Source organism: Callionymus lyra, chromosome 13, assembly GCF_982586985.1.
Source record: "Callionymus lyra chromosome 13, fCalLyr1.hap1.1, whole genome shotgun sequence".
Classification (NCBI taxonomy): Eukaryota; Metazoa; Chordata; class Actinopteri; order Syngnathiformes; family Callionymidae; genus Callionymus; species Callionymus lyra.
The window spans coordinates 6,220,262-6,233,453 of NC_141830.1; the positions used below are offsets into that span (position 1 = coordinate 6,220,262).

Below are 13,192 nucleotides of genomic sequence, written 5' to 3' on the forward strand. Positions count from 1 at the left end.
AAAGGGGCGTGACTTCATCCTGGCAACGACGGCCGTGACGTCAGCGTGACCAATCGGAGACCAGCCCGGAGCCCGTTCAACCAATCAGGGCCGTTTGTGGGCGTTTCCGTTTTCTGAAAAGTTTCCTGAAACATGAACGGTGACACGTGATCACGTCGGTGTGTCAGGTGACCTGCAGTCGATCCGATACCTGTCAGAATATTTGACATACCTGAGACTCGACGAGTCTTTTATAAGCAACAGTCTTGCTCTTTATCGTCAACTCTATCACTTCCGTCGTCCAGGAATAAAATATAAAAATCATTATTGACTATTGACGTTTCTCGTTTGAAATGACGTCATGAGAACAATTTAAAAATGCGTCAGAAAATGTGAAGGTTTCAAATGTTTATCAATAATTTAACTTTCTCTGTTGTCGTTGTATGTAGCGTCTGTTTTCTCCACCAGGGGTCAGTAGTGTCGGATCTTAATATACATTGGCTTATTTAGATAACGGCAATACTACTACTTATAATAACAATACTACTACTTCTACAGGAACAACTACTACTACTACTAATAATAATAATAATTTAAAAAAGAGTCTTTTAGGTATCTACAGAAGAAAAACAAGTAATTAAATTTCTATTTGATAAAAGGAAAAGATGATTGTTCCGTACTATAAACGTATTTATAATTTATAAACAATGCTCCATTACTTTCTAAAATTATTATCTATACTATTATTATTGTTGTTGATATCTGTCATTAGTTTTATTTATAATTGTGTTTCGTTTACGTTTAGTTTTATTTTATTGTCATAATATGTATTACTGTTTTCATTATTGTTTTAATTTTATTTCTGTTTTTTTTTTGTCACTTTAAGTATTCAAATTGTACGTTTTAATTGAAAGAATAAAGGTATATATCAATCAATCAACAACATGCAACAAATACAAAACATTCACTTAGCTTTAGGTGGCATATTTTAAATGCTAAAACTTATATATATATAAATATATATATACTATTATATGAATGGGAAGCATTTAAAGTGTTGTAAGCGACGCAGGTTGTCGGTCAAAGATTACATTGTAGTCGTGATCCCACTAGAACAGAAATCCACACTCGTTCTTTATTTGTTTGAACATTTATTGCGTATAAAACATCGTGACATCACGATTCTTGTTTTTTCAGTAATAAAATGTGGTTTGTATAGATTAGTTCTTAGGAAACAAAAGTGAATATCTTAAATAAGATGGTGAAAAAAACATGTTTGTGCTGATATTCTTATTCACATTAGTGAGAAAATACACTTAAATAACAAGTGAGAAAACATATATATCGTATAAGACAAGCGTTTATCACGTTTGTCTTCACACTGTCATCTTCTTAATCATCCTCTGACCGTCTTCAACGAGAACCTCTTTTCCATCCTCCCTCTCCCGGCGAGAAATCAACTTCTTCTTCCGGGTCAGGAGGTAAAAAGTCACGACACTTCCCACCACCAGGAAACTCAGTGCCAGGATCACCAGTCCCAGTGCCAGCAGGTGAGAAGCTCCCGTTTGAAGGTGGTTGATCTGATCCCAGAGACCCACCGACGCGCAGCTCAAGCCCACCAGACTTCCCCAGAACCCGAAGGCCAGCATGCAGGAGGCGCACGACAGCTCGGCCCCGCCCGTCACCACGGTGATGCCCGCCACGGACACCAGGCCTCCGGGTAGGGTCACCGTCTGAGATTTAGGGTCGAAGATCACGGCAGAAGCTGCAGCTTGAAGAGCGGAAGGATCCAGTGTCTCCATCATGTTTGATCTGAAGACCAGCAGAACTTTCTTCCTTCGACAAAGTTCAAACATGATGTAACTGAGATTCTATTCATTTTATTCTGTACAATTTATCAATAAATTCAGTGTTAGAAATACGATGTAAAAATCAAGGAAAAGCAATCGATCGCTGCCGTCAGGATACACTGAGTTGCCGAGCAAAGATCACGCGTGTTGGTTGCCGTGGCCACTTCTTCCTGTGACAGGGATCGATTGCTTTTCCTTGATTGCCCGGATGTTAATACTGAAATTTTTTTACACTGAATTTCTTACGATTAATTCCGTCATTTTGACTTTGATTTATAGATAGATAGATAAACTTTATTGATCCCTCTGGAGATCTCCTTCGGGAAATTGTTTATTCCAGCAACACAGACAATAGATTCATGAAACAAGAACAAAGTGCAATAAAAAGAAAGTGCAAGATGACACAATCTCAATCTAAATCTTTATTTTTTTCACTCCACTCCTGCCCCCAAACTAAGAATTAAACACTAACTTATAGCTGTGAACTATCTCTACCTCGTCGCCTTGTTTATATTTTAACAATTAATTATTTGAACTGAATTATTCTTACACATGAATGTGTTCATGCATTGAAATAAAAATAGACAGCAAAATAACAGTCTTTTAAATTTGATGTTTTTTTCAAAAGTCTGAGTTTAATGCTGTAAAAATTCAGTGTAAGAAATTCATATTTTCTTCCATAAACTGCCTCAAAACACTTTTGTGTTGTGTTTACATCTCTGTCAACAAACATGTTTAACTTAAATGAAACGCATTCTTTACGGAACGGCAGACAGAACGATGCTCACTCACCTCCGTGCTGAACCAGAACTTCACGACTTGTAAACCGATGCTCTGACAAACTCAAGAGTTCCTCGGATGTTCAGGCCCCTGAGCTGGAGATTGTTGTCGGGGTTGTTTGTTCCTCTGTCCTCGTGTCCGACAGGAAGTTCCTGTCTGTCATTAAGCCTCATTACGAGCCATTAAGTGATATTTTTTTAGGAAAAACTCCCTTCCTCTCCTCCTCCTTCTGTCTCTCAAAAGACTGCACTGACGCATTGTTTGGACTGCGAGAGTGTTTTTCTCTACAAACAACATTTGGTTTTAACTCGTGTTTATGCAGTAGATGTTTTCACTTCAATGTCTTTACTTATAGAAACATCTGAAACTACTAAACTTTTTTTCTAGAGAGCTTCTGAATTATTTCTCACTTTGTTTAATACATTTCTGTGACTTTTCTTTATGATAATGACAATAAAAATAATAACAACATATAATAATAATAATAAAACAATAATAACAACATATAATAATAATAATAATAATAATAATAATAATAATAAAACAATAATTACAACCAATTCTAAGAATAAAAATAGTCATAAAAATAATCATAACAACTGGAAAAAAAAATCATATTAATGCTAATAATAATAGCTCTGTTCAAAAAATACTGTAGTTCTGTCAGGGGTTCCACAGTCAGAGAAAAGAACAGCTAAATCATCAGTGTAATCTTTATTTTTATTCTATTTTATTAAAAACATTGATCGAGGACACTTTCATGACACCAAACAGCATCTTCAGTTCCAAGCAAGATACACCTGCACTGGAGGAAGGATTCTGAGGCTCTTTTAATAAAAATGATAAAATAATGTTTTTTCATTATATTAATTAAAATAATTGGCATTGTTCGTCTTTACTTCTGGAGTGTGTGTATTTAAAAACATCAAGTATTATCAGTTGTTTTCTTGTCATAAAAGTTGATTCTTTATATATTTTCGAATGAATAATAATGTTTCATTTATTATTATTAATTATTATTCATTTAATAATTATTAATTATTATTTGATGTTATATATTTGTATGTGTGTGTGTATTTGTATTATTCTCTATATTTACATATATATATATTTTAGTTTTTAATATGTGTACTGTATATCCAATAATGTGTATTTACTTCTGAAACTATTTTAATTTACCTAATGTGAGAAGGGTAAAGGATTATCAATCAATCAATCAATCAACCAATCAAACAATTAGCATTGAAGACAAAAGGTTTCCATGAGGGAAAAAGAGTTATTTTTGTCCAAGGTTTTCAAGACATTAAAACAAAAACCAAAGTAATACTATATCAAATAAAAGCTGGGTTAAGAATAAAAGGAAAATATATATGATTTAACGTGAAAGGGGGTACTGTTAATAAAGTAATATAGAAAGTATTTAAACAAGTTTGAAGTGCAAAAGATAAAATGAAAATATAAGGCGCCGTTAAAAATGAAAAAAAGAGAATTTAAGTAGGTCAAAGATTCCTTCAGTTATACAAATCAGGGAATAAACCTGGTGTAATGGTTTGTTTGGAAGTTTTCACGGGTTGTTGTTTCTAGCGGCTGCAGAGGTTCCAGGATGATTAGAAGCTAATAGGCTAAAAGTTGGATCGGCCAGGACGAGGCGGGCTCAGCTAATCCAATTGATGGAGGCTCTTAGTTTGTCCTGAGATAAATCCTGCGCTGAAAAAGACCAACATTACAAATGCGGGTCAAACATACAGTAACGTAAAATCACAACAAACTGTTTTCCTGCTTGATTTATCATCAGGATAATCTGAGGAACTAAACCTGCTAAACGTTCACAAAATTAATTCTTGGAAATCGAATATTGAAATAAAAGAATCGGAAAGTTTCGGGGCAACAAGGAATGGTAGAGGAGGACCGTATCGACCATGATGTGAGCGGATTGTCCAAGAGGTGGAGGGTTAGCTTTTCTGGGACAGATGGTTCAGTGGAATTAGTCGTAAGTTTCAACTAAACCAATTGAACGACCAACACTGAAATAACTCCTGAAGAAGCCACAGCTCGCCAGGAAGAAAAGTGTGACACTGATCTCGCTCTCAACCGAAAATAAACATTTGAAAAGTTGTTCGAGGACTGACATGTACGAAAACTGCAGAGTCCTCAACGCCGAAAAAAAAAAAAACATGTCGGCCTTTCTTCTTCGGTTCAAATACGCTGCTTTACTCTCTTGCTAACGTACCAACAGGTCCTGACTGGATCAAGTCATCTGTTTGACTCTCACATGCTAACCATGCTAACCATGCTAACCATGCTAACCATGCTAACTTTGCAGAAAAACTGACATTTTATGGGACAAAATGGGTGAAACACGTTCTTATATTGTGGATCTTTCAAGGCCCAACAGAGAAAGACTCAGGATCTAGGGGGTTCATCCCAGTCAAAAGCTCATCCACCTTAAATCCGGCATTAACAGAATTAACCCGTGCGGGGAAACCACTCGCCTGTTCCCAGACGCTCATTATCTCAACTGTCTTTGCTGCAGAAGCGTCAGATTTACCTGAGCGTGAACCGGGAAGGTAAGAAAACCCCAAGAGGAGCTGATGACCAACAGAAGTACAACTCTTTTGTTTGTTTGCAGTTCCGTCGACGTCTGAGGACGGTTTAGAGCGAAGGGTTTTGGACAAACAACCGCCAATCAAGACTTTACTCAGGGACACCAGACGACGTCTGCTACGATGGGGAATTCAACCAGTAGCGCGATATCAAAGGAAATCTTGGAGGACCTGAAGATGACCACAAAGTTCACCGAGAACGAGATCTCTCAGTGGTACGAGAACTTCCAGAAGCAGTGTCCGACCGGCCGCATCACCCCGGAGGAGTTCGAGGAGATCTACTCCCGGTTCTTCCCCGACAGCGACGCTAAGAGCTACGCCCGGCACGTGTTCCGCTCTTTTGACACCAACGACGACGGCACCCTGGACTTCAAGGAGTACATCATCGCCTTGCACATGACCTCCACCGGCAAGACCACCAGGAAACTAGAGTGGGCCTTCTCGCTTTTCGACGTGGACAAGAATGGATACATCAACAAGACAGAAGTGACAGAGATCTGTCAGGTGAGTGACATGTGACCAAGACCATCAAATATGAACTTTTGATATGTTTACCAACCATGCATCAATATCATCTTTGGATGGATGGGTGGATGGATGTATGGGTTGGTGGATGGATGGATGGATGGATGGATGGATGGATGGATGGATGGATGGATGGATGGATGGATGGATGGATGGATGGATGGATGGATGGATGGATGGATGGATGGATGGATGGATGGATGGATGGATGGATGGATGATAGATGAATGGATGGATGGATGGATGGATGGATGGATGGATGGATGGATGGATGGATGGATGGATGGATGGATGGATGGATGGATGGATGGATGGATGGATGGATGGATGGATGGATTGGTGGATGAAAGAAGGATGGATGGATGGATCGATGGATGGATGAAAGAAGGATGGATGGATGGATGGATGGATGGATGGATGGATTGAAAGAAGGATGGATGGATGGATGGATGGATGGATGGATGGATGGATGGATGGATGGATGGATGGATGGATGGATGGATGGATGGATGGATGGATGGATGGATGGATGGATGGATGGATGGATGGATGGATGGATGGATGGATGGATGGACGGATGGATGAAAGAAGGATGGATGGATCGAAAGATGGATGGATGGATGGATGGAAGGATGATAGATGAATGGATGGATGGATGGATGGATGGATGGATGGATGGATGGATGGATGGATGGATGGATGGATGGATGGATGGATAAACCGTTGGGTGGATGGATAGATAGATGGATGGATAGAAAGATGGATAAATGATAGAAAGATAGATAGATGGATAGAAAAATGGATAAATGAAAAGAAGGAAGGATGAACAAGTCAAGAACTGAACAGATAGAGGGACGGGTGGGTGGATGAATGGATGGATAGAAAGATAGATGGATGGATGATGGATGATGGATGGATGGATGAAAAGATAGAAAGATAGAAAGATGGATAGATAGTTGGATGGATAGATGGATGGATGAATGGTTCATGAATGGAAGTATGGAAAGATGGATGATAGATTGAAGGATAGAAAGATTAACAGATGTGTAGATGATGGATTGATGGATGAATGACAGATGGATGGATGGATAGATGGATCATAATCGGAAGGGTGGATGGATAGATAGATGGATCATAATCGGAAGGATGGAAGGATAGATAGATGGATCATAATCGGAAGGATGGAAGGATAGATAGATGGATCATAATCGGAAGGATGGATGGATGACAGATGGATCATAATCGGAAGGATAGATGGATGACAGATGGATCATAATCTGAAGGATGGATGGATGGATATATAGATTAGAAATGTTGTCTTTTTCCGCCACAGGAGTTTCTTATTCTTATCTTCCCTCTGATCTGTTGTTCATTAGTGATATCAGGACAACATACTTTTCTTTCTTTCGTTGATCCACCTTTCATTTACATGTCAAATGTTTCAAGATAAAAGATAAAATATTTCCTCTTCACCGTGAGTGACTCAGAGATGAACCTCGGTGGACGTTTGATTCGCTCAAGATATTTCTGACTCAGATTATCTGTCATTACAGGTTTAGCCCAGAAAAGACTTGTTTACTTCTGTGAGACAATCTTAGATCTTGACTTTCATCTCCATCACTTCTCTTTCCTCTTCTGTTTCTTCATCCATCCTTGTGTTTCTTCATCCATCCTTGTGTTTCTTCATCCATCCTTGTGTTTCTTCATCCATCCTTCTGTTTCTTCATCCATCCTTGTGTTTCTTCATCCATCCTTGTGTTTCTTCATCCATCCTTGTGTTTCTTCATCCATCCTTCTGTTTCTTCATCCATCCTTGTGTTTCTTCATCCATCCTTCTGTTTCTTCATCCATCCTTGTGTTTCTTCATCCATCCTTGTGTTTCTTCATCCATCCTTGTGTTTCTTCATCCATCCTTGTGTTTCTTCATCCATCCTTGTGTTTCTTCATCCATCCTTGTGTTTCTTCATCCATCCTTCTGTTTCTTCATCCATCCTTCTGTCAACATGCTGACTCATCCATCTTTTCTTACACATCCATGCATTATCCTCTATTTCTCATCCGTCCATCTCTGTGTAATATTTCTCAGTGTCCCCTCATCCATCCATCTTTTCATCCATCAATAATCCATCCATCTTTTCATCTAACTATCCTTTTTAGCCATCCATCATCCATCAACATGTTAATCCATCCATCTTTTCAACCATCTATTTGTTCCCATCCTTCCAACTTTTCATCCATAAATCATCCATCCATATTTTCATCCATCAATAATCCATCCATATTTTCATCCATCAATAATCCATCCATCTATTTGTTTATCCATTCTTCCAACTACTCATCCATCAATCATCCATCCCTTTTTTTCATACATCTATCATTCATCTATCTTTTCATCCATCTATTTGTTCATCCATCCTTTCAACTTTGACACATCAATCATTCATCCATCTTTTCATTCATCTATTTGTTCATCCATTCTTCCAACTATTCATCCATCAATAATCCATCCATCTTTTCATCCATCTTTCTGTTCATCAATTTGTCTTTTCTTCTAGCCGTTTGTTCATAAATCATCCATCTTTTATCCATCCATCTGTTTATCCACCAATACTCCATCCATCAATCATCCTTCATCAATCATCAATCTTCAGTCATTAGATTAGATTAGATACTAATAGACTAATAATCCCTCTGGAGATCTCTTACGGGAAATGGTTTTCCAGTTCACAGCAGAACAGAAATCAGTTCATCATCAATCCATCCATCCATCCATCCTTCCATCCATCCATCCATGTGACTGACCACATTTATTAGCCAAATAAACTAGTCTCTCTCTTTCTCCTCCATTCACTTGTTTACCAACAATCAACTTTGGCTCGACTTTTGTCCTTATAAGGCTCTTCCTGTTGGTCGGACGTGCTAATAGTCGTTTCATCCAAAACTCCTGCTAATCTCTGATTACAGGTTAAGAAGTCGACGTCTTAATAAAAGCTTCATGCTCTGACCCACTTCTTTCTTCAGGACGACAAGAATGGTTGCAGTTGTTTTTCCAAGATGAGTGTAGTTAACAGGTATTAAACAGGATTCCAAGGCCAGACGACACGTGGGTTGGTATTTAAACCACCAGAATAGAAACACAAACACGTGAAAGAGTAACAAGAGCTTGTTTCGCATCAACAAGAACCTTATCAGATGAATCCATCGTTTCATCTCCAACATGAAAGGAGGTGGAGAATGAAATGAACGTGTTCTTCTTCCTCAGAGACTTCCAGAATGAAAGAAACAACATATTCCTTGTTTGGCATCATTCCTTAGTCTTGGCTCTAATCCACGTTAATCTAGGTGTCTTAAATGTGGCAGATGAGCGTCTCTAAGTAGGACACACACGTACCAGCCTGAAGAGCAGAGCATTCGTCCATGATGGACGTCTATTCCTTCACCTGAACATTCAATTATCTTGATCTATGAAGCGACACAAACTCTTCTTCAGGAGCCTCAGGACAATATACGTGTACTTTCGTCACAAGTATAGCAAAGTACTGAGGGTGTATTTGGCTTCTACAAACAAATGACATGTATAATAATAGTAATGATATTACTACTAATAGAACTACTACTACTAAAAATAATTTAACTAGTTGTAACAAGATGGTTTTTACACAAAATTCTTATATACAAAAATATAAGTATTAAGTTTTGAGGATATTAGTTGCGGTACTCCCTTACAAACACATGTATTTACATATAAACTACTATCAACTAATATATGTATATTTATTGTTTACTGGTTAAACATTAAATCAATGTTTTGGTTATTATGTTTATTTATGTAGTTTTATTTGACATGGTCCCTGTGTTTGATTGACATTATTGAACAAATGGATTCTTTTTAACTGGTTCTGATACTTATAACGATAATATAATAAAACTGATAACAACAATAATAATAATAACTAACACTTCCAGGTCAGGCCTGTGTTGTGTCGGTTTACTCCGGGCACTACGGTTTCCTCCCACAGTCCATAAAATACAGAGGTTGATTGAAAACTTGGGGGAATTGACCGTAGGTATGAGTGTTTGAATGGTTGTCTGTCTTTGTGTGTCCTGTGAGACAGACTCCTGTCCAGGGTGTCCCCCGCCTCTCGCCCGAAGAAACTGGGTTAGAAATTGGGATAGGCACCAGCACCAAATATATACAGAATATATTTTTTAATTAACCTTCAAACACTACAAAACTGATATAATAATAAATAATAATGATTTTATTTGCAGGCGTTTTTCTTGACACTGAAGGTTCATATACATTTAAATTAAAGCAGGTTTCAGTTAAACTGGTGAAAAGGTGGTTAAGAGTTCCACAAACGTGTGGATGTTTGTCAAAAATGATTGTGATGATGTTTGCTTCAGTTGAGTAGAAACATCAGAGAAACTTGATGAACACGAGTCTTCATATCTTTGTGTCGATCAGTTCTAACACTGATGTAACAAAGACACATGTGAGGGACGACAGGTGGCTCATGGGTAATCTCAAACTCTCGGTTGTGTCCTTCTTCTTCTCAGGCCATCTTCAAACTCATCCCCAAGGAGGACCTGAGCCAGCTGCCCGAGGACGAGAACACGCCCGAGAAGAGGGCCAACAAGCTGTGGTCCTACTTTGAGAAGAAAGACACCGGTACGACATTAATGACCCGTAATCCCGCAGCATCTGTTCCGTACATCCTGATGTGGAGATTAGTTTTTAGAACAGCTGCAACAAATCCACCTGTGACGACACTCACCTCAGTCGACTCTAACCGAGCTTTTCTCCCGCCAGAGCGCCTGGCCGAGGGCGAGTTCATCAAAGGCGTGATCGAGAACGAGAACGCCATGCGTCTGATTCACTACGAACCCATGAAGCAGTGAAGAGGAGTTTTTTTTTTTCTTTTGTGTCATTGCTTGTTTCAACAGTGTCTTTGTTTCAACAAACCTCTCAGTTTCAAGATGGTCAGACAAAACATTGCGATCACCGCCGACAGAGGACCGAGCATTTTTTCGTCTGAGGGTTTAAACGTCGTCGTAGATAATGGTAGGATAGTTTGATCTCATAGAAGGTAAATGACAATTGATCTTTTCAAAATTATAATAATCCACTAGTCTGACGTATGAAAATTGGTTTTAGGTTAGATTGGCCAGAAGTTTCTTCACATCTTTGTGATGGTAAACTTTGTCACGTTTGCATTTTCCCAACCTGAATTCATCTACTTTCCCAAAGTGAGTCAGCGAGTCTGGCCCAAATGTCTGGTGGAAGAAGGAGATAAAAAGGAGATTGTTGAGGAAGTTGTGGTATTAAATAATAACTTTGTCGTGTTTGAGAAAATACTTTGGAAAAGTGAGCTGTTGTCATTTCACATCAGACTTAAAGAATTAAAAAGAATATTGAAGGTGTTTGTTTGTTTTCCTCAGTGATGATTTAACAGTGTTTTCTCTAGAAAAATATCTTAAGACAAATAAATAATATCAGGAATATAACAGGGATGTAACACAACACACTGGAAGACAAGGTCAAAGATGTCCTGAAACTGAAGAATCATTCTTTATGAAAAAGGTTTAGAAAACATACAATAATCCTTTTAATTGTTGAAATTTGTTTTTTATTTAAATGTTAAATTTTAGTTTTAAATTATTAATATATTTTAAAATGGTTGAATTTGTTTGTATTCAATTCTTGAATAGAATAATTATTATATTGGAAGGTAGAATTATTAGTATTTTAACAATTTAATATTTTTTTGTTTTTGTACCATCTTATAAATCGAACTTCCAGCCGATCATGGTCACATTTTTAACTGGAATTCAAAAGGCCAGAAATTCAAAATTATAGTTTGTAGAAAAATGATTCTTTAATTATTGGAACTAGAATATCAAACTCTATGTGTAAACAACATTTTTTCGTTTTGAAAATATTTACATTTTTCAATAAAAATTAAACATCTTAAATCTTTCAATGCAACAATAATGAATTAATAAAAACAAATTAAACATTTCAATGATGGAATTATTGGAGTCAAGATTGGATTGGAACCAAGAAAATGTCAATAAACAAAAGATCACAGATTTAACATTTGTTAAATGTTAAATTCATTCAATATTATGTCAAAACATAAAAACAACATCGGATGTTGTTCATCTCAGACTTTGATAAAATAATTAGCTGATGAATTAGGTTTCACATCAAAGGCAGATACTTTAGTAGTCGGAGTAACAAAGCGTGAGCTGACCGACGACAAAAATGTGCAAGGTCTTAAGTTTTTTTGATTGTATTTATCCCGGCAGCAAAGCCAGGATTATCCCCAATCTAGAACTTGCATTACTCACTTGTATTTATGCAGAAGGTGAATCTCGATCTCAGTGAAACTGTGTAAACCAACATCAACACTTCTGTCTTACTGTTGTCGCGAATGTTTAAAAAAAAAAAAAAAAGGCAAAAGGTTTCGTACGTTTCTTTCCAACTTTTAGCTTTGACCTCTGTAACCTGCTCCCTCCACCACATGCCTCCCTCAAGTCCTCTCTATTCCCCTCCAACTCAGGATTACTGGTTTACCCATAATCTTCTGTCCAACATCACTGAGCAGACTTTTCAAAATCTCTAATCTTTTCGTCTCCGTACTCCATCTCATGAGGCCACTGTGAAGAAGAAGCTCGAGGCTGTCGAGCGTCCAAACGTCGGCTTGCGGAAGTGAAACAAAATCAAAAAACATAAAGGCTCAGAGAGGATGAGACTTCAAGGCTCATTGGATGTGAAACCAGCGGGAAAGACAGAATGTCCTCTGGACCAGTGGTGGACAATAACATTTCCTCAGGGGCCAGAGTTGAAAACAAATGAATTAGGCTAAAATGATTTGATTTGTGTAGTCTTATATGAAAGGATTTATTATTTAAAATATGTTTTTAATTCACTTAAATCTCTTGCAGGGGTAATAAACACACATAAATCTCCTGAACCTAAAATAGTCAAGTAATGAATGAAGAAAGTAATGAATAATAGACATAAATAAAAAATAATTGTTAGTTTTCTACATAACCCTTGACCTCATAATAACTCTCATAATAGCTCTTGACCTCGACCTTAATTCAATCCATAACCGAAGATCTAAAGTAAGATGAAAATAATTTGCCTCTTTTATAACAGCAAACATTTGAACAACCGTCTGCCTGATCCGTTCATCTCACAGAGAAATATTCTTCCTGAACCTCTGCCTTCACGTGGCCACGTATTGGCTGGAATCCAATTATGGGCCACAAATTCAAGTGGGATTTAAAAAGATCAGATTTGCTCGTCCAGACACACAGAAGTTGGAAGCTTTGTTGAGATTAAGACACACATGGACAACAGATCGTGTCGGTTGGAGACAACTTCAGCATCTGAGAAGCACCTTCAGAACACGGAAGGTTAGAACCTGAATGTTTCTTTCCGTC

The 13,192-nt window shown here is 37.7% G+C and overlaps 2 protein-coding genes across 3 annotated transcripts; one reads left to right on the forward strand and one right to left on the reverse strand.

The window, feature by feature from the left end:
* Positions 1-1,110: 1,110 nt before the first annotated feature.
* LOC148067170 (uncharacterized) lies at positions 1,111-2,774 on the reverse strand. Of its 2 annotated transcripts, none has more exons than XM_087805834.1 (2): positions 2,622-2,774; positions 1,111-1,815 (listed from the first exon to the last, which is right to left on the reverse strand). In XM_087805834.1, exon 2 carries the CDS (start codon positions 1,782-1,784, stop codon positions 1,356-1,358), a length of 429 nt encoding a protein of 142 aa, XP_087661960.1. In that variant the 5' UTR covers positions 1,785-1,815; positions 2,622-2,774; the 3' UTR covers positions 1,111-1,355. The 2 variants fall into 2 exon arrangements, with proteins under 2 accessions (XP_087661960.1, XP_087661959.1); XM_087805833.1 differs by having other exon boundaries at positions 1,111-1,811; positions 2,622-2,768.
* Positions 2,775-5,324: 2,550 nt separating this feature from the next.
* rcvrn2 (recoverin 2) lies at positions 5,325-11,160 on the forward strand. Its single transcript, XM_087806247.1, has 3 exons — positions 5,325-5,716; positions 10,298-10,409; positions 10,551-11,160. Exons 1-3 carry the CDS (start codon positions 5,336-5,338, stop codon positions 10,637-10,639), a joined length of 582 nt encoding a protein of 193 aa, XP_087662373.1. The 5' UTR covers positions 5,325-5,335; the 3' UTR covers positions 10,640-11,160.
* Positions 11,161-13,192: the final 2,032 nt, after the last annotated feature.

Excerpts from the sequence above, each read along its gene's own strand:
- rcvrn2 (XM_087806247.1), top strand. The coding sequence starts at position 5,336 with ATGGGGAATTCAACCAGTAGCGCGATATCAAAGGAAATCTTGGAGGAC. Across the intron at positions 5,717-10,297 it reads AAGTGACAGAGATCTGTCAG|GCCATCTTCAAACTCATCCC; the intron begins GTGAGTGACATG and ends TCTTCTTCTCAG. Across the intron at positions 10,410-10,550 it reads CTTTGAGAAGAAAGACACCG|AGCGCCTGGCCGAGGGCGAG; the intron begins GTACGACATTAA and ends TTCTCCCGCCAG.
- LOC148067170 (XM_087805834.1), bottom strand. The coding sequence starts at position 1,784 with ATGATGGAGACACTGGATCCTTCCGCTCTTCAAGCTGCAGCTTCTGCC.